Below are 21,892 nucleotides of genomic sequence, written 5' to 3'. Positions count from 1 at the left end.
ACACCAACCTGAATGTTCCTCTCTGTTTCAACAAGAAAATTCTTCGGTTTTGTTTTATACGATTAAATTGTGCACTAAGTTTTTGGTCTAAAACAGGCTCTGTTACTGAAACGCAGTGAAAAATTGCATCTTACTAGGAGCGTCAATTTTTTTTTTTCTTCAGCATATGTCACCATTTACAACTACTCTCTATTTTCTTGAAGAATCCACAGTTTTTCTCCTTTATGTTTAGCTTTTACTTATTTGAATGAGGGAGGGATGGAGACAGAGAGTGAGAGCACATACATATTACCATCAGCTGGTTTACTCTAAATGCCTTCTGTGGCTGAGCTAGGAAGGAGCTCTAGCCATTGAGTGGCAATGCTATCCAGGTCACTCAGGTGGAAGGTAGGAACACAATTACTTAAGCCATGCAGACTGTGTATTCAGCAACCTGAAGTCAGGAGGGAGGAATCAGACCTAAGTATGCCAATGTGGGATACCTGTTTCTTAATGGCTAGGCTTTCTTCCTTTAGTTTCTGTTTGTTTTAGCTTCTTTCTGGTTCTTCCTTGTCTCCATGTCTGCTAAGTGTTAAAATGCCCTAGTCTTAGGACCTCACCTATTTTCTTTAGCCCATGTCCTGGCTTTCAAAATATCTGTATACTGATGGCTCTAAAACTTGTCTGCCTACCCTGAATTTCTTCTCTGAATATTAGGGAAAAGTTTTTCTAATTGTCTACTAAATATCTCTTCTTTTGGATGACTAATGGACATGTTATTGTTAACATGCCCAAATGTAAGCTGTTGGCTTACACACATAGAGGGTCCCACTTGGTACCTTCCGCTGTCACCATTCTATTTATTGGTCACTATCATGCATTATCTTGATTATTGCAGTTGTAGTTTTATGCCGTTGTTGTCTCTTTGCTCTGACCTTTTGCCCTGTAAGTCCATAACAAGACAAATGCAAAGAAATTCATGCTAAAAGGTATTAAGTAAAATCAGGTCATTCCTCTGTATAAATCCCTTTATTGGTTTTCCAGATCAATAAAAGTAAAAACGAATTTTTTTAGCCAGAGACCTCTCTATGTGATTTGATTCTACCCTACTTCTCTGTCGGAATCTTTATCCTTTCTTCTCATTCATTCTGTTTCACAGACACTGTCCTTTTGTTTCTGGCACAACCTCACGTCTTAGTGCTTGAGAGCTCTCCCTCCACTTCTGTGCAGCAGTATCACTTTACTTTCTTTATTCTTTGCCTCTTGTAGCTTAAAACTTGCTGATAGCAGACATTAAATAAATACAAGAAAAATGGTGTAAGCTGTAGTAATAGAAATAAAGGGAAATTTGGGAACATAGCTGAGTATCTGAAGCCTGTTCCTAGACTAGAGATGTAAAAGTAATATTAGCAATGTGCATCCTGAGAAGATGACTTCAGTGACAAAAGTATTTCTTACGTCTTCCAAATGAAATCTTCTACCAGCTAAGAATGCCCAAGGCTTAGCTTTAGTAAATTTTGAGTGGTAGAGTACAAATACTCCTAATTGGAGAATTCATCTTAGTGTAAATTTGGATAATTTGTATAATTGGATTACAGAGCAAATGCATTTTTAGAAATAATTAAGTTAAATAAAATATTCTGTTTTTCCGAATAATGGATATTTTGAAAGAATCCTGCAGTCTAAAATCTTAAAAATCGAAAGACTTGAAAATAACTTCCTTTATACACCCTAGCAATCATCCTAACCCTATTTTTTAACTTTATTTAACAGTAAATGACATGAAGAATAATAAGCATACCAAGTTACTTATGGATTATGATTGATATTCCTGAGGTATAGCATAGAATCCATATTGCATCAAAATATTATTTAAAAAGCTAATTCTGGCTCCTAAGATTGTAAGATGAAAGAAATCACAGAAAAAAGATCTTAATGGAATTTGCTGTAAGGAATTCTTATTGTGAACAGATAAGCAGTACATATCCCAGGCTGCCTAAACCAGAGCAGAGCAGTGAGCACATTATATGAGTTAGATGTGTCACTTGAAGATTGTTTTCTCTTTAGTTTAATTAATAGGATGAGAATAATAAGTGTCTTGGCAGCCCACTGAACCATTTTAAACTTTTGTCTCCTTGCAAGATCTTCTAGAGAGGTTAACATTTTATCACCCCCAAGGCCTTGTCACTAAAAACACACTGTAGAAATAAGGACAGAGTTAACCTTGTGGAAAGCTGTTTTAGTTAAGCTTACTGATGGCCTGAGGTGCAGAATTGAAAATGACGTTGCTTCTTTTTGTTTAAGTCCGAATGCTGTTACTGCTTTTAAATAAGTGAAGTTCAGTCGCCCAATGAAACAGACAAAGTAGGAGATATCTACTTAGAATAACAAGTAAGGACTGAGAGTTTGTCTCAGTTCCTTTAGCAGGCCTGGATGATCATCTGTTCTAGGCTTTTTCACTGTTTTTGTGTCTGTCACTTTTCAAGGATATAGAGTTTGTTCCAACATCTGTTTTTAGGTTAGCCCTCTCAGATCTTGTCATGCAGCTTCTGATGGAAGTGGACCTGTATAAGCTGCAAGGCAGAGAGGTCTTTGCATTCTTCTACTATCTTAGTGCCTAATATTTTTTTCTTACTGTTCTGTCTATCCCACTTCAGTATGCATACTGATTTATTCTAAAGGGGAGAATATCAGTTGGCTGTAAACAACTCTCAGCACCCTGGTTTTTCTTTCAAATGTACAGATTGAAATCTAGTTAAGCTAATATACCCCATACTATTTCTTTTGTCTTTTCCTATCACTGCACTTATTTTTTTATTTTTGATATTTTTAGAATGACTTTTTTTAAATTAATTCATTCTGGTACTACTGTCATAACTGTGGGCCTGGCATAATGGTTGAATTGGCTAATCCTCCACCTCCAAGTGCCGGAATCCTATATGGGCTCTGGTTCATGTCCCAGCTGCTTCACTTCCTCACCAGCTCTGTGTTTGTGGCATGGGAAAGCAGAATAGGATGGGTCAAAGCCTTGGGACCCTGCACCCACATGGGAGACCTGAAAGAAGCTCCTGGCTTCTGTCTTTGTATCAGCTAAGTTCTGCCGGTTACAGTCACTTGGGGAGAGAATGAGTGGACAGATCTTTATTCTTTGTCTCTCCTCTCTGTAAATCTTTCTAATAAAAATAAATAAAATGTAGAAAACCCACAAAAACTTAGTTCATTTTCTTTCTTTTTCATGAAGCACTTTGTGGTTAAGGCAAGTCACTCAAAATATTTTTATTCTCCTTAGAAATTTAATTGTCATTTTTAAATTGTAGTGGCCAATAATACAATTTTCTTTTTATATCAGTTGTGGCTTTATATTGGTATGTGATTATAGCACTTAGTTTTATTGTGTTTATATTTTACACATCTGTTAGACTACTAAAATCTAGAGGCAAGTGCTATGTCATATAAATCATGATATTATATATATGTATACATACATAAATATATAAGCATAGAACTAATAGTCATTTATATAATCTGCATGTTTCTTTGAAACAGCTTTACAATGAGTTACTTGTTTGTTTTGAAACAACAAAGTCAAATGAAGCTGCACTGCGTCAAAGAGTAGTTAATCTTCAGGATCAGCTTTTTCAAAAAGAGCAGGAAAATGCTAAATTAAAAGAAGAACTTCAGGAATCACAAAGGGCAGTGTACCGTTTACCCCATGAAGGTGATGCAGACCACTCAGCACAGGTAAGAGACATTTTCTGGAAATATTATCCAGTATAATACCAAATTAAGCCATTTACAATTAACCAGAAAAAGTAAATACATTTGAGTATACTAGAATATAAATAATGGCATATAGTTTTGCATTGTCATATTTTCGATGTTTTTCGTAGACATGAATGTTATAGGCAATGCGGATGAATATGGAAATGAAAAATGCAGGGTCTACCAGCTACAGCCAGCCTTTCATATAGGCAGGTTTCACATCTGTGGGTGCAGTCCTGAATCAGACATACTTAAAACAAAAAATGAAATTTGAATAAGCATGTACATACATTTGGCAGCTAATATCTGGGCAGTATGGTGTGACAACTACTTGCATAGTATTTATATTGTATTATGGATTATAATAAATTAAGAGTTGATTTAGAATATAGAGGAAGATGTGCAGAGTTTATATGCAAATACTATGCCATATTAATTAGGGTACTTGAACATCCACAGATTTTGGTATGTGACGATGATCTTGGAACCAATATTCTATGGCTATTAAGAAGTACCTGTATAGTTATTATGACTAGGCATTTGGTTGATATTAACTATTGAACACTGAACTAATAGGTCGTGTCCATTTTGAGGCTTTATAAATGAAGGAGGTAATGCCTATAAAGAGTATTTAGGAGTGACTGTCATAAAGCGTTTACCATAATTCCTTGCATATAAAACTTAATAATGATTAAAGCTTATTCTACCACTGCATTCATTTACTTTTAGAGAGGTAATTTGACTTTTGTCTGATTTTCCATTGCTAATGAACTTGAGCAAATATCTTAACTCTTTTTGGCAGAATTTCCTTACATACAAATTTGATAATTAATGTCATCACTATCATAGTTTTTGAGGGTTATTTTCCTAGTGTGTGTTAAATGCAGAGCTAGACATGTAGAAAATGTCTGGTTGGAACTCTTTCAGTGAAAGTTCAAAGTAATTTGAACTCTAAATGTGATATATATGTGTATGTATATAATCATCATTATATATGTGTGTGTGTTTATAATTTAGTCCTAAAAAACAATCAGATTCTGACGTTTGCAAGACCATGGTGCTAAATGAAATGAGGTAGACACAGAAACACAAATATCATTATGCTTTCTTTTATATGTTAAAATGAATGTGTTTGGGGAGTATAAAAACTGCAGATATCATTGTCTTTTGTATTCTGGTATAAATGCTGTCTTCCTTCTGTTATTCCATCTATGTGACAACAAACCTTTCCTCACTTTATGATAGTTGTTGTGAGTCCTCCTTTTCTTTTCTTTCTACCTCCTTCCTCCCTTCCTCCCATTTCTCCCTGTCTGCCTCTTTGTCTCTACTTTTCTTCAGTGCTGGCATCTTGGTATTAGACTCTTGACCTACAACTGTACAAAAAGGTTTCTGGTATTTTAAAATTACATGGGTGTGGGGCTGGCATATGGTTCATTTGGTTTCATTGCCACTTGCAAAGCTGGCATCTTGTATGAGCAGCATTAGATTCCTGGATGTTCCTCCTCCTGTCCATCTTTATTTATGCCTGGTATGGCAGCAGAAGATACCTCTGAGAAGTTGGGTTCCTGCCTCCATGTGGCAACTAGTTGAAACGGCAGGCTTATGGTTTCAGCCTGGCCCAGCTGTGACTGTGGCAAGCCATTTGGGGAGTGATTCATGGGTGGCAGATCTCCCTCGCTCCCTCCCGCACCCTCGCTCCCTCCCGCACCCTCGCTCCCTCCCGCACCCTCGCTCCCTCCCGCACCCTCGCTCTAGCTCTGCCTTCCTTCCTCCCTCCTTTCTTCCCTCTCTCCTCTTCTTCCACCCCTTTCTCCTTCTATCCTTTGGTGTCTATATAACTGCCTTTAGAACAAATACATACATCTTTAAAAATTACGTCAACTCAAGTATTTTTTATTGTAGTACAAAGGAAGTAAGATTTCATTTATTAACAGATTGAAGAAAGCTTTTTCATAAATATTTAAAGCATATAATATGTTTACATACTTTAATAATGTTATTCTCATTTATTAATGTGATAAATTATTTAGATTTTGAACTAATAATTCAACTTTGCATTTGTGAAATAAAATTTTTGTAATGTTTTATCATTTTCGTATATTGCTGAATTCAGTTTGCTAATGTTTTGCTTAGGAGTTTTACATCTGTATTTATGAGGCTATTGGGCTGTACTTTTCATCTCTTGAATGTTTATTGTCAAATGTTGATATCAAGTGATATTGGCATTCTAATATGAATTGCAAAATGTTCTCCCTTTTTCACTTCAATGGAAGAATGTATGTAGGACTGATTATGTATTGCTCCATAATAAACATTGAATGCTTTCCAGCCAAGATCAGGAACAAGTCAAGGATGTCCGTTCTCATCAGTTTATTTATCATCATACTAGAGATATTTTTTAAAAAGCTAATTAATTAATTAATTTTGTGATACAGCTCCAAATACTCTGAGGTTTACCCTCCCCTGTAATCTGCACTGATTTCCCTTGTTTTGTTACAATAATATAGTCCTTCAAAAAATGGTCACAATTCTAATGGTATTAATCAAGAAACAAATAAAATCAAAACAACTGGAAATAAGGAAATAAAATTCTTTGTACACAGATGACATGGCATTTGTGTTGTAACCCGGAACTCGATGAAAAAGCTCTCAGGAATAGCATGTAAATTTGGCAGCGTTACACGGTATAACATCATTGTAGAGGTTTGTTTTAGTCTGTACATCAAAAATACATAATCAGAAATTGAGTTTTTAAAACGATACTATTTGTAATGACATCAACAGCTAGGTAATGGTTAAGTATAAATTTAACAAAGCATGTGGAAAATCTGTATTTTGAAAAGTATACAAGCATTCCATTGGGAAGCTGCACAAGACATATGGAAATGGACTTTGGCTTTAGTGGTTAAGATACCAGCGTCCTATGTTGGCATGCTTGGGATTGAGTCTCCACTCCACTTCTGATCAGCTTTGTACTAATGAACACTTTGGGAGGAAGCAGATGATAAAGCAAGTGCATCGGCCCCTGCAACGTGGCTGACTTGGGCGAAGGTCAAGGCTCCTGGCTTCAGCCTGGCTGTCTCTGCTTGCTGTGGGCATTTGGACAGTGAAGTTCGTTGCCTATTTGTATATATGACTTTCTGCTGCTTGTCCTTACAAATAAATGAAAATATGTAATTTTAAAGAATAATTTTACATGCCTTTTAAAAAAAACATAACACTTATAATTTTGTAAGTGAGAAGTTATGGTGAATCCATGAATCAGAAGACATAATGTTGTTAAAAAGGCCAGTTCCCCCTCAATTGATCTATCATATAATCCTAATCAAACTCTCAGGAGACTTATATTGGGGGAGGAGGGCATGTATCAATAAACCAAAATGAACATTTATAAGAAAATGTAAAAAAATCTGGAACAAAGTGAGGCTTCATAAAAGCAAAATTAGAGGATTACATACTCCCTAAATACGAGTTTTATTTCAAGTTAAATAATCAGAACAGTATTGTACTTGTATAATATTGACAACATAATCAATAGACCAAAATCGAATCTAGACATATACCCACTCAGATATTTAGCTTTATAGTAAACTTTGCAATGAGGATAATGTAAGTTGTTTTTCTCCTCGTAAATACATTTCTTTTTCCTTTGCTTTTTTGTGTCAGCTTGTCAAGTCTGCAAATAGGCACTCAGAAGATTTTCCAATTTACTTATGACTTTCTGTTTTACTCTTGTCACTTGAAGTGCCTTGTTTATTCTTAAAATATTTGTGTGTGTTTATTTATTCATTTGATTTGTACTTTCATTGTGGTCAGAAATAGTACTCTATAGCTTACTGTATTTTAGAATTTATAGTTGTTGTAAGACCCAGCATATGATTTTGTTGAAAAACTTGATATTCAAGCATTGAATGTGCCTGAGAATATTTGTTCTTTGCAAATACTGGGCTGGATGTCCTTTACGTGTCAGTTATTCCACTATAAGTGGCAGTATTAAGATCATGTGTTTATTTTGTAAGAGATTCTGTTTATTTGAAAGGCAGTGTGAGAGAGATAGAAGCAGGGCGAGATGGGGATAGCAGATAGAGAGACCCTTCCCTCTAATATTTTTTTCCTCAGATGACCCATCAGCGTGGGCCAGGCCTGGCAAAAGCCCGAAGCCCAGAGTTACTTCCTGGTCTTCTTTGAGATAGCAGGAGCAGAAGTGCCTTGGCCATCATCTGCTACCTCCCAGGTACCAGCAGGGAGTTGAATCTGATCTGGGATGTCAGACTTGCAAGCGAAGACTTAACCTGCTGTACTGGTGTCAGTACTTCTTGCATGTCTGTAAAGATTTTTGTATTTAGTTTTTCTGTCAGTTTTCCTAGCACCGTCTTGAGCAAGGTGTCAAAATATCACAGTATGACTGTAAGTTTTGATTTCTCTTTAAAGTTTTCTCAATTTTTCATGTATTTTAAAACTGTCCTAATAGGTACAGACATTTATGATTGTTATGTCTTTCTGATTGAAATTTTGTCATAAAATGTAGCATTTAACTAATATTCTGTTGACTTACAACTTTTTTTTTCATTTTTGTAATTAGTCTTCTTTAATGGTTGTGTTATTTAGATATGTTAATATGTTAAATGTTTCCTACATTTTATTTCATTCTGAGTCTTAATTTGCATATATATGAATTGTGCATTTAAAAAATTCATCTTGAAGGATTCTTTCTTTTATTGAAGTGTTAGTCTATTTAGTTTTAGTGTGATGATGAGTTTGATTGGGTTTAGGCACGACACCTTGATATTTGTTTCCTGTGTATCCTGTTTTTGTAGTGAGGGAGGCAGTTGTTTGGGCTTTTCCTGTCCTTCTTTATCTCTCTTTTTCTACCTTTCTTTTGGTTGATTCTTTAAAAAGGTAATTCCAAAATTTGATTTCTGTCTTCTGGTGTTTGCTGTTTCAAATGGTAAGTAGAAAGAACCAATGCAGTGGAGTATCAGGCAGTCCTGTGCTCGTACCTCTGGCCATCATGGCCGTTTAGGGAGTAGACAACAGACGGAAAAGCTCTTAGTGTCTCCTTCTGTGTGTAAATCACTTTTCAGATAAAAATAAAATATTTTTTTTAAAAAAATGACAAATGAAAAGTAGTATTTCATTCTGTCTTCTTCAGCATCTATTTTTTTTTCAAGATTCTACTTTTGATTTTAAGCATTTTAGTTATGATGCTCCCAAGCATGACTCTTATTATATTTATCTTTCATTCAGTCTGCTGATTTTCATGATTTTTATAATTTTAAAATTTGATATTGGAAAATTTTTTTGACATTATTTCCTCTAATAGTTTTGTCTTTTTTTAGTTTTTTTTTCTGTAGCAGGACCTGTATGATATTTTAGACTTTTCTTTTTTGTCCTGCAGAATTTTGTCTGAGACTCTATTTTTTTCTTTAATCTTTTAATGTCTATGTTATTCAGATTACCTAATTCTCATAAAGTTATATTCAAATTAAACAAAGTTTCTGTAATCGCCAATTTGCTCTGAAGTTTTTCTTGTGAATTAATCTGAAAATAGTTTCAGTTCTAAAATTTTCATTTGATTAACTATTGCAGCTTTTGCCTGTGGGAGGTTGTAGAAGCCATTTTATTTAGGTCATTTTTATTATAGTTATAATAGTGCCTTCCTGGGCCTGGCAGTGTGGCCTAGCAGCTAAAGTCCTCGCCTTGAATGCCCTGGGATCCCATATGGACGCCGGTTCTAGTCCCGGCAGCTCCACTTCCCATCCAGCTCCCTGCTTGTGGCCTGGGAAAGCAGTTGAGGACGGCCCAAAGCTTTGGGACCCTGCACCCTCTGGGAGACCTGGAAGAGGTTCCTGGTTCTTGGCTTCGGATCGGCGCGTATCGGCCCGTTGTGGCTCACTTGGGGAGTGAATCATCGGACGGAAGATCTTCCTCTCTGTCTCTCCTCCTCTCTCTGTATATCTGACTTTGTAATAAAATAAATAAATCTTTAAAAAAAATAGTGCCTTTCAAATTATTACAGTTTAGAACAAGGTTGGGTACAATGGGTAAAATGCTGCCTGCAGGGCTTTCAGCCCATGTTGGAGAGCTTAGGTTCAGATCCCGGATTTGCTTCTGATTCCAGATTCCTGCAAATGTACAACCCACTCAAAGACACAGTAGGTAATGGCCCACTTCAGAGAGGGTCTTTATTTCTGTCTTTCAAATGAAAAAAAATATTTAAAATCATTGTATTCTAATTTCATATTTTGAGTCAGTGGTTTGAGAATTATTGATTTCCCTTTTCTTTGGAAAAGAGGTAATGAATTAATGTTTCTACTAATTTAGGATGATACAATGTACCTCATAATAGATACCTTTAAGAGACCTGTGTTTATATTTTATTACTCATGCAAGTGTTAAATAGGTGTCAGAATTCAGCTAAACTAGACTTTAATTTCAATCTCTCTCATAAGATGGATGGCAGTGAATTGTTTTTAAATTCTTTTAATGTCATCTGGATTGCATAAAGATCGTTCCAATGTATGAATACATACTTAAGGTATTGCTCATAATTTTGACTTTTTTCTTGTAGTTTCTCCCCTCAGTGTGTAGCTACAGCAGTTAGACTTAACTTTGTCCTCTAGTTTGTGATGCCCATAAGACTACAATTGTCTTCTGGAATTTTGATCTTCGCACATAATATCTTGTGGGGCCTCCTTCAGGTAAAAATCCATAAAAATGGATAACTTGGTGTTGTTCCATTTTCCAAGTGTCAGTTCTTGTCCAGTTTTTATCTGCATTACACCATTGGGAACTTTTATTTGTATTTTGTTTGGGATTTATACATCTATGTATAGGAGTTGCAACTTGAAAGGATCTATTCTGCCATTATTATCTTTGGAACCGCCTAATCTTTGACTTCTCAGGGTATATTTAAACTCATTTTAAGAACTACTTTCCCTGCAATTCAAAGAAAATAAAGGAGATTGTTTTTCTTATATCTTGTGGTATTACTATCTCATATTTTAATCCTATATGTATTTTACTCTAGGAAACATTGACATTATTATAAAATAGTTACTTTATATAATTTTAAATACCCTGCATTGCACTTTACAGTTCTGTATTTTCTTCTAATATGTTTTGCCTCTAACCTAAGCACTCCCTCTAGTATTTCTTTAGTGGAAATCAGCCCATGATAAATAATTGGATTTTACATGTATTGGAGAATGTCTCTTTTTTATTTCATTTTTGAGAAATATTTTCTGTATGGTTAAAATTATGTGTTGGCGATCTTTTTTCTCTCTACATTTTAGAAACATTTTGTTTTTATGTTCTGTGTTTTGTATTGGGAAGTACTCTGTCTTATTGTGACCCCCTGAAAGTTAGCTCATTCCTTCTCTGTTTATATTTTATATATTTTTTTAATTTTGGTTTCCAGGCCTTTTATTATGATTTGTTAAATTGTGATAGTACTTCAGTTTTTCCTGACTTGGGGTTTTTTTAAAGCCTTTTCCGGCTATGGCTTTATAATTTTGCTTGCAGAATTCTTGGTGAGTCTGTCTTCACATACAGTTTCTGCATATTCTTGTAGTTCCTTGGTGGAATTCCAGTTACATATATCTAGGTATTTTCTCTATCATCCATGTAACTTTTCAGCTTTTCAAAATTTCGTTCATTTACTTAATTGCTTATTTATTTACTTGCCCATTTGAAGGGCAGAGTGACAGAGATAAATTTCTTTCTTCTGCAACTTCACTCTCCAAATGCCTGCACATCCTGGGTCTGAGTCAGACCGAAGTTGGTAGTCAGAAATTCTGTCTAAAGTGGCTTGTGACCAAACACTTGCAATATCATGTATTTGCCTCTCCAGGCTCAGTAGCAGGAAGGTAAATCAGAACCCATGTAGCTTGGGCTCAAACCAGAAACCCCGTATAGAATTCTGACCTTGTATATACTAACTTAATCAACCACTTAAACCACAGTACATGCCAATGAACTGTTTTTTATACCATCAATTTTTTTCTCTCCTTCTGCAACTTTGATTTTTGTTCATTCCATATACTTTTCTTCCTTTCTTGTGGTTATTCTGATGTATCAATCTACTGAATCCTACAGTTGTATGAATATTGTACTTTTTTGGGTAGAGTCTTCTCAAAGTACCACTTTGGAAATGATAGTATGATTCAGATGTTCTGTATTTATAGACTGTTTTTATTTCTGTCAATTAAGGCAAGAAATGTTGAATTCTTCAGTTATATTTACAGACTGGTCTGTGTTTCCTTTTAGTTGATTCTGTCCATTCTTTGTTCTGATTTGCTTATAGTACTTTACTGATATATTTGTATTATCATTATTTATCCACTTATTTTTAAATTCTGTCACCTTGTTGCTTCATAGGTTTTTTTGGTTCTCTGTATTTCAGTAAGTTTATTTTTTCTTATAAAATGTCCTTTATATCTAGTGGCAATTTATCTTTTTTGTAATAGAGCTAGCCTAAGGTTCTTCTTGCTAGTAGTTTGCTTGTATATCTTTTTTCTAATCTTTTGCATTCAAAATACATGTGTCTTTGAGTCTGTAGTATGTCTCCTATAGACACAATATAATTGAATTACAATTTTTGTATCCATTCTCACTCAAGTTGTTTTAATTTGATGATTTTTACATAGTTGATCAGGGTGATGAGTCAAGGGCTACAAGAAGGTGGGTGAGATCACCATTTTCATATTCTCTCTTTTTTTCTTCCTGTTTCCAGGGAAAAGCGGGAGAAAAGGGGAGAAGCCACACTCGGCCTCCCAACCATCCCATCCCAGGTTCCCCGATGTGGGGCATGCTCTGAGGGTCCTGCTCAAGAGGTTTCAGTAGTTGAACAATTTTGAATTACTGCAGATCTCATGACCCCCAAGCGTGATGAAATCTCTCCAGAATCCACTGATTGACATAGTCCACCTTAGACTCTCTGTTTGCCCAGATATTCACTGCTAACACTTGGCTGAGGTAGTTGATTGATTTGTTCTCTCCTCCATCCTCTGTTGTGGTACAAGGTGTCCTCTGCAGACTCCAGTGTACTGCCATATCTTCCATGTGCACTGAGACATGCTGTCCACTGCTTTGTCTAAGGTACTGAGGAGGTGTAGCTCTGATACATGCTTTCCACAGTCAGACAGTGGAACTTGCAATTCTCTCCATGGTTGTGGTTCTGAGTCTAGCAGTTCAGTTGGGGGTATCCCCAAAGAAACTTGATCTGAGGTGATCCCAGACCTGATTATTTTGTGTGTGCTTGCCAATACAGGGTAGGGCACAGTCCGTTGTCCAAATCAGCTTATGTGTATACTGGTGGTTGAAATTGCTGGGTCAGTTCTATATTCTACACAAAGAAATAGGTGTTGTAGCCCAACCCGATCTTTCCCACGATACACTTGGCCTTCATGTGCACCAGTGAGAGCTGAAGCCTAGTTTGAGCAACCCATAATACCCCCCACCAGGGCCACCCCCTGCCCTAGTTCCCATGCTTGCCACTATATACAGCCTGCTGGTCCATTCCATCTCACATCCCATTCAGCTCTCATACATATCAATGGGCACTGAAGCTTAGTTCAACCCAACCAGCATCACTATCCAGCCCACACACATGCAGGTGGGTGCCACTCTGTATCTAGCCATGTCTAGTCCTGGTTCTTACGTTCACCAGTGGGAGTGGCAAACCAAGAGGGAGGTGCCCACTCTTTCCCTACTTGGTCCAATCTCACTCTTGGATCTTGCACTCTCCAGGTGCTTCTGCAGTTTGACAAAATTTGCCCTCCATGACAGCATCTGCCAGCTGATACTGAGGCAAAGCCCAACCAACCCATTCCTACTCTGGCTTATGCATGTGCCAGTAGGAAAAGTCAACACAGCTGGCTCACATGAGGCCAACAGGTGTTGTAGCCCTGCCTGTTCTGCCCCCAACTCTCATGCTTACCAGTGGGAGTGATGGGCCAGCAGAGGGCCTAGCCAGTCATACTCTTACCCTGGTTCTCACAAGCACCAGTGGGTGATGGAGTGTAGCCCAGTCTGATGCACCCCAGACACAATCCACACCTGTGTCAAGGAACACTGCAGCCATGTCCAGACCAGATAGCATCTCCCACTATGGCCCCGACACTCAACAGTGGGAACCACAACCCAGCCAGGGCATTGCCTTAGCTCCCCAACCAGGTCTATTCCTATCTATAGATCTGCATGTTCCAGTGGTGACTGACCCAGCTTGGCATAGTCCTTTGCCTGTCTTGGCGTTTGCCTTTGGATACTGTAGCCTGGCCTGCACTAAGTCTCAACTTTTGCTGGTAGGTGCTGGAACCTGGCCTTGCTCAGTCTGCTCTCATCCCTGGCTCATGCAAACCTGTAGGTATCACAGCCTAACCCAGCATGACCTGCGCTCCAGCCTGTTTTCTGCACTTGCGGGTGAGCTAAGGTTTGCTCAACCCTGCCTGGTCCACCCCACTTCCAAAACCAACCCACACATTAGCCAACAGTTGGAGCTACCTTGCCCAACTTGCCTGACCCCAAGGCCTGGACCACTTGCTCACCAGCGGGAGCTATGACCCACTAGGGGAATTTTCCACATTCCCCCACTCAGCCCACTTCTGACCCAGATCTCACGCATGCCAGCTGGTGCTAGGCCCTTGCCCAGCATAGCTTTCCCCTCCATCTTCACCTTGTATGAGCTAGTGAATGCTGTGGCACAGCTTGCCCCACACCCTATTTTAGGATACGTGCAAGTGCTGCAGCCTTGACCTTCCCAGACTCTTCTCGGTCTGTGTTCCCATGAGTGATGGCAGGTTCCATGGTCACACCTAGCTTAGCCCACCACCACCCCAACTCTTGAGCTAACCAGTGTGATTTGTATTTCCACAGGGTTTGGCCCACATATCCCCCACAGAATCTACCCCCGGACCTGGTTCTCTCGCATGCTGGTTAGTGTCATGGCCCTACCTGATGTGACCTGTCTCCTGTTCCTACATTCAGTCAGTTACTGGGATCTAGCCCTGTTAGGCCCCCCAGCTCTAGCTTCCTTGTGGACTGGAGATACACATGTAATCTAATTAATGACAAGATGACATTAAAATTTGCCATTTTGCAATTTTGTGAATGTAAGTTTAAAAAAATTATTAATAGAGAATGGATTTTTTATATTTCATTTGTACATTTCTAAGAAGACAGCCATACTATCCTTTCTTCCCCCTCCTCAGTCCTCCTTATTCCTTTTCTTTTTTTATTTTTGTAAATATATAATATCATCCACTTTGTAATCCCAGGCTTAATGCACCACTAATCATAACCTAAAACAAGTGAAAAGTAGGAGGAATACAGTTCCATAGGAGAATAAGCAGTGCTAAAAACAACAATCATATCATAAACTATTTTATTTCTGTTCAGTTTTGTATTGTTTATTAACTGCCACATATCAGGTAAAAATGATATTTGTCTTTTAGGGACTGGCTTATTTCATTAAACATAATGGTTTCTAATTGAGTCCATGTTGTTATAAAGACAATCTTTCTTTTTTGTAGCTGAATGGTATTCTATAGTAAGTGTGTTCTGTATTTTCTTTGTCCGATCATACGTCAGTGGATACTGGGTTGATGACATATTTTACCTGCTGTGGATGTTGCTGCTATAAACATAGGGATACAGATAACTCATATACTGATTTCATTTCATTGTATTAAATTCTCAGGAGCTGGATGGTTGTGTGTTATTACTACTACTTTCTGATTTCTTTTTTTCTTAAAGATTTATTTATTTTATTACAAAGTCAGATATACAGAGAGGAGGAGAGATGTAGAGGAAGATCTTTTGTCCGATGATTCACTCCCCAAGTGAGCTGCAATGGCCAGAACTGCGCCGATCCGAAGCCAGGTACCAGGAACCTCTTCCAGGTCTCCCAGAGGGTGCAGGGTCCCAAGGCTTTGGGCTGTCCTCTACTGCTTTCCCAGGCCACAAGCAGGGAGCTGGATGGGAAGTGGAGCATCCAGGATTAGAACCGGCGCCCCTATGGGATCCCAGGGCGTTCAAGGCGAGGACTTTAGCTGCTAGGCCACACCGCCGGGCCCTACTTTCTGATTTCTAAGGAATCTCCATGTCATCCTACATGCCCACCTACAGGGCATCTTTTCCTCGATTTCCTCAAAGCACTTATTGTATTTTGAAATTTGGATAATAGCAATTCTAACTGGTGTGATAGGAAACCTCCTTATCATTTTATTTGTATTTCCTTCATGGCTGGTGATACTGAGCATCTTTTTATGTTCCTAATGAACATTTGAATTTTATCCTTTTAAAAATGAATGTTAATGTCCTATGCCCATTTTCTTGACTAGATTGTATATTCTGTTGTTGTTGTTGAGGTTTTGAGCACTTTTTAGAACCTGGGTATTAATTCTTTGTCAGTTGCATAATTTGTGAGGATTTTCTCCCATTTTGTTAGTTGCCTTTTACTCTATTGGGTGCTTCCCTTAAAGTCAGAGGCTTCTTAGGTTGAAGTAATCCCATTTGTGTATTTTTGCTTTTATTTCCTGTGACTCTGTGGTATTTTACAAGAAGATATTGCCCATGCTAATATATCTTATACAGTTCTGATGTTCTCTGCTAGTAAGTTGATGATATGAGCTGATAGATTTAGATCCTTGATCTATTTTGAGTTGATTTCTGTGTAAGATGTGTTGTAGGGATCATTTTTCATACTTCTGTATACGTAGATACAGTTTGCCAGCAACATTGGTTAAGAGATTATCCTTTCTCTTGGGATTAAGTTTAGCTTGTTTGTTGAAAATTACTGGTTGTAAATGTAGGGTTAATGCCTGGGGTTTCTATCCTGTTACATTGGTCTACATGTCCATTATTGTGCCAATACCAAGCCATTTTGGTTACAACTGCCCTGTGGTATATCTTGATTCTTGTTATGATGCCTGTGGCTATTTTTGTGTGTTTAAGATTCCTTTAGTGATTTTGTGTATTAACATGAATCTCCACACTGTTTTTTTTTTCCTCTATATCTGAGAAAGATATCCTTGGTATTTTCATTGGGATTTGAGAATTTGTAAATTTCTTCAAGTGGTATGGGCACATCCTCTAGCATGGAAGGTGCTTCAAATTTTTTGGTGTCTTCTTTTTTTATTTACTGCTTTCTAATTTCCGTGGTAGAGATCTTCTACTTCCAAAGTTAATTTTATTCCAGGGTTTTTGTTTGTTTTATTGGTAAAGAGTATTGATTTTACAACTTCTATTTCAAAAATGGTATCATCTGTGTATAAATGCTATTTATTTTGTGTGTTGATTTTATATTCTACAATTTTATCAAACTCTCTAAGGAATTTCGATAATCTCTTACTGGAGTCGTGATTCCCCTATGTGTAGGATTATGTTGTGTGCATCTGCAAACAGGGATAATTTTGCTTATTCTTCCCAATTTGTATACCCTTGGTTTCTTTTTCTTGCCTAATGACTCTAGATCAAGTATCAGTGTTGAAAATGCACATCCAATTCTGGATTCAAATTTTAGTAAAAATGCAAAAACACTCTCATCTTTTCCCTGTTCAATATGATCCAGGCTGATGGGTTTTTTTCTTTGATTCGTTTGATATCCAGCTTGATTAATATTTTTACCATGATGGACCCAACATGGTAAGCTAGAGGGTTAAATCCTAGCCTTGCACCCGCCAGGATCACAAATGGACTCCAGTTTGTGTCCTAGCTGTTTCACTTCCCTTTGAGCTCCCTGCTGGTGGCCTGGAAGAGCAGTAAGGACAGCCAAAAGTCATGGGATTATGTACCTTCTGTAGGAGGCATGAAAGAAGATCCTGGCCCCTGGTTTTGGATCAGTTTAAATCTAGCGATTTTGGCCTCTTGCGGAATGAACCAATGGATGAAAGATCTTTCTGTGTCTTCCAGTAAAAATCTTGTTTTGGTTTGGTTTTTCTGACTTTAATAATTTCTTTTCTCCTGCTTATTTTGGGTTATTTTCTTCTTGTTTTGTACATCCCTTCGATACTTTGTTAGATTTTTTATTTGATGCAGTTTCAATTGTTGATGTGGGTGCTGGTTGCTGTAAAATTCCCTATTAATATTGCTTTTGTTGCATGTATCTCTAAAATTTTTGTTTTGTTTTTGAATTCTTCTACACTCCACTATTCATTCAGGGATATTATCTTCAGTCCCCATGTATTGATGCTTTCCAGAGTTTTTAAGTTGTTGATTCCTAGCTTCATTCTACCCTGGTCAAAAAAGACACATGGTATGAGGTCATTTTTTTAAAATTAGTGGAGACTCGCTTTATGATCTACCATGTGGTCTATTCTATAGAAGGATCCATGCGCTGATGAAAAGAATGTGTGTTCTGAAGTTTTGGGATGAAATGGTTTGTAGCTATCAGTTTAGTCCAGTGTGTAGATTAGCTCTATATGTATCTTTGTTGATGTTTTTGAATTTTATTAGTCTCTTGATGAAAGAGGTGTGTTCAAGTCCCCTATTATTGGAGCCTGTGTATCCCTTTAGATACACTAATATTTATTGTAGAATGTTAGGTACCTTGACATTTTGTGCATTTACATTTACTCTAGTAGCACCTTCTTATTGAGTTGATCTCTTAATCATTAAATAATGTCTCTCTATGTCTGTTTTGAGAGTTTTTAGGTTAAAATCTGTTTTGTTTAATAAAAGGGTGGCTACTTCTGCTCATTTTTATTTTCAATTATCATAGAGTTGTCCATTTCCATTCTTCTATTTCTGTCTGTGTGTGTATTTGTATTTGTTTGTGGGCTCTGTTATTTGTGGACAGCAGATAATAGATGGTTTTTATTTATTTTTATATTTTATTTGAAAGGCTTTTTTTTTTTTTTTTTTTTTTTTTTTTACGGAGAGGAGGGACAGAGAAAGAAAGATCTTCCATCTGCTGATCACTTCTCAAATGGCCACAATGGCCAGATCTAATCCAATCTGAAACTATGAACCAGAAAACCTCTTCTGGATCTGCCACGTGGATGCAAGGCCCATGGACTTGAGACATCTTCTGCTGCTTTTCCAGTCTTTAAGCAGGGAGCTAGATGGCACAGCCGGGACATAAACTGGCACCCATATGGGATACCAGTGCTGCAGGTGGACTAGAAGCTCACTGAGCCACCACACCAGCCCCAGTGGGTCTTGTTTTGATCTTTCTCTCTGTCTCTCCCCTCTGTAAATATGCCTTTCCAATACAAATTCAAAAATCTTTTTTTTTTTTAAGTTTGATCTGTCAAACATCTCTCTCCTGGAAGCATTTTTTTTAAACTTTTCATTTCCCTAAAGATACTCTTTTTTTTCCCTAAAGATTTATTTTTTTTTCCTTGAAAAAGCAGATTTACAAAGAGATGGAAAAACAGAGAGACAGATCTTCCATTAACTGGTTTACCTCCCAAGTGGCCTCAGTGGCTGGAACTGAGCCAATCTGTAGCCAGGACCCCTCAGGGTCTCTCACACGCGTACAGGGTCCTAAAGTGTCATGCTATTCTTTACTGCTTTCCCAGGCCACAAGAAGGGAGATGGATGGAAAGTGTGGCAGCCAGGATATGATCTGGTACCCGTGTGGAATCCTGGTGCTTGGAAGGCGAGGATTTAGCCACTAAGTTACCATGCCAGGCCCTATTTTCGAGTAGAAAAGGAATCACTTCTGTGTTCTTAATTTTATTGAATTATGTAAGACTGTTTCTGAGCAAATGAGTAGAAGACAATTTTCCCTACCTTTGGGAGGAAAACTGCCTTTTTAGGTACTGTTTATGGAAGGACCACCAAGGAGGGCAACTGTAGTGGGTGTGCTGTGAAGAGAGCTTAAGGTCCCTTATCCATAGAGTTACAAAAAAACAAAATAAAATAACAGAAGTCTAAATAATTAAAATAACTAAAATCCTGTAGGTGTTTGGGCACAGATTGTGTGCTAGCAGATCTTCCAGATGACGCAGTGCAGTGCAACTGACACCTCAATGCAACCTTGTGATTGTGAAGCAGAGAATCCAACCCAACCACCTCCTGATTCCTGTGGAATACAGTAAATGTAGGCTGATAGCAATGAAGTTTTTATTCCTTTGTAGCACATTGCATGAAACAAATTGATAGACTATATTCAGACCCATAGTTAGAAATTTACATGCACATCCACACACGTGTAACATTTTTTGGTATACCACAGCTTGCAAAATAGCTGAACATAGTGGTATAATTAGAACAGCTATTTCTTTCTCTTTTTTTAAAGATTTATTTATTTTTTTATTACAAAGTCAGATATACAGAGAGGAGGAGAGATGGAGAGGAAGATCTTCTGTCCGATGACTCACTCCCCAAGTGAGCCGCAATGGCCAATGCTGTGCCGATACGAAGCCAAGAACCAGGAACCTCTTCCAGGTCTCCCACGCAGATGCAGGGTCCCAATGCATTGGGCTGTCCTCTACTGCTTTCCCAGGCCACAAGCAGGGAGCTGGATGGGAAGTGGAGCATCCAGGATTAGAACCGGCGCCCCTATGGGATCCCAGGGCGTTCAGGGCGAGGACTTTAGCTGCTAGACCACGATGCCGGGCCTAGAACTGCTATTTCTTGGGTAACTTATGTGCCATGCACGATATTACTCCTACTTGTAGCCAAGTTATTCTGATTTAGTGTTAAAATTTCAAGGGCTGCAGCACTACTTCGACATTTTTTTCTCACTTAGATTTTATTTGATAGCTTAGCTCCATTTTCTCCACAGTTTAATTGACCATGCTCCTCCTTCCTCTGTGTCATGGGTTTAAGACCTTGTTCCAGCCAGTGAACACATGTGCTTATGGGTGCAATGCTTTTCAAAATATACATGTTAATACAAATAAGTGGCAGATATTAACTTGTACAAGAAAGGTGTTTTTTGGTGTAGGTTTATTTAATTGCTTTGGGATTAATGTTTCATATATAAATTTAAATAAACCTGATTAAAATAGTATGCAACCTATTTTATGTTCACTTAATGTTGTCACATTGGTTGACTTGGATCTTCTGAAGACTGTCATGATTGACTCATGAAAGTTCTCTGTGAGCTTCTCTTGAATTGATCATAGAATTTATTACTAGGCTTTTTAAGATAGAAATTCTTTTTAAGATAGAAATTCTGTATAATACATTTATGCATGTATATAAATATATTTGTATACTTTTTATAAATGCTAGGGTCAGGTATATTGAATAGTACTGTGAACTTTTTCAGGATTCGTTAGTTAAATGCGTTCTGATCTGAAGAAATTCTTGCTAAAATCATAAAAGAGAAAATACATATTCCATCCTTGCCCTTTGTAAACTTGAGTTGAATGATAGATATTGAGTTAGATATTTTTGAGCATTTCTTTTTCAGTAAGAATTTTGATGTAAGTAGAGGTGCAATCATATAATACATATATTTTATGAAATTATTTTAAAAAACAGTTCTAATATTAAATGGAAGATACAAATATTTAAACAAAGGAATCCTGAGTTGAAACTTTATTTTTTCAGTTGTTATCTTCTTTTAAACTTATGTCAAAGCAAAAATTCTGTCTGTAAGCATGGGTTTAGATCACAGACTCTATCTCTTTATCTTAGGGAAGTCTCTATGTCAATTCAGTTTTATTATTTATAAAATGGATGTTATAATAGTACTACCTCACAAATGTTTCATGTTGATTACGTGAGACAATGTATGTGGGCATTCAGAATAAGTGTAAGTTTTAAATACTGTTTTGAATAGATACTTCTTATGTAATGTTATCAGATTTGAGATGCTCTGCCCCAATTGGTGTTGATTTATTTATCACTTATAATCTAAGTTAGTGGTGCATTAAGTAACAGTCTTTGCCATAGGAAAGGGCAAAGCTAATTGGTTCAATTGGGACTGAAACCCATGGCCTTTGATTTCTTAGCACCCTGCTCCTCACTAGCTGAATTCTGAATGACTGCCTATCTTTATCTGAAAACAATTGTTTGTTTTCTTCATGCAGAAGCATCTAATTTACTGCCTTAGAGGAATTTCTTACAGTAAAGGACAACAGGGAAACCTAAAGTTACTTTATTTAAAAGTGAATGACATACACACTATGGAGCTAATGGCAGAACCACAAGACCAGAGTTGTCATTTGAAACTTAGTCATATTTAATTTCTTTT

At 37.3% G+C, this 21,892-nt stretch overlaps 1 protein-coding gene across 1 annotated transcript in view; it reads left to right on the top strand.

Moving 5' to 3' along the window:
- CNTLN (centlein) overlaps window positions 1-21,892 on the top strand; it is a 269,496-nt gene that overhangs the window by 91,450 nt on the left and 156,154 nt on the right. The window contains exon 8 of the mRNA XM_058672438.1: window positions 3,526-3,720. Within this exon, the coding sequence (XP_058528421.1) occupies window positions 3,526-3,720 (195 nt within the window). The remainder of the gene's footprint in view (window positions 1-3,525; window positions 3,721-21,892) is intronic.

The sequence above is a fragment of the Ochotona princeps genome, chromosome 14 (assembly GCF_030435755.1).
Source record: "Ochotona princeps isolate mOchPri1 chromosome 14, mOchPri1.hap1, whole genome shotgun sequence".
In the NCBI taxonomy this organism is placed as follows: Eukaryota; Metazoa; Chordata; class Mammalia; order Lagomorpha; family Ochotonidae; genus Ochotona; species Ochotona princeps.
The sequence above is the reverse complement of the archived record's forward strand: the minus strand, read 5'-3'. Positions and strand labels throughout refer to the sequence as shown.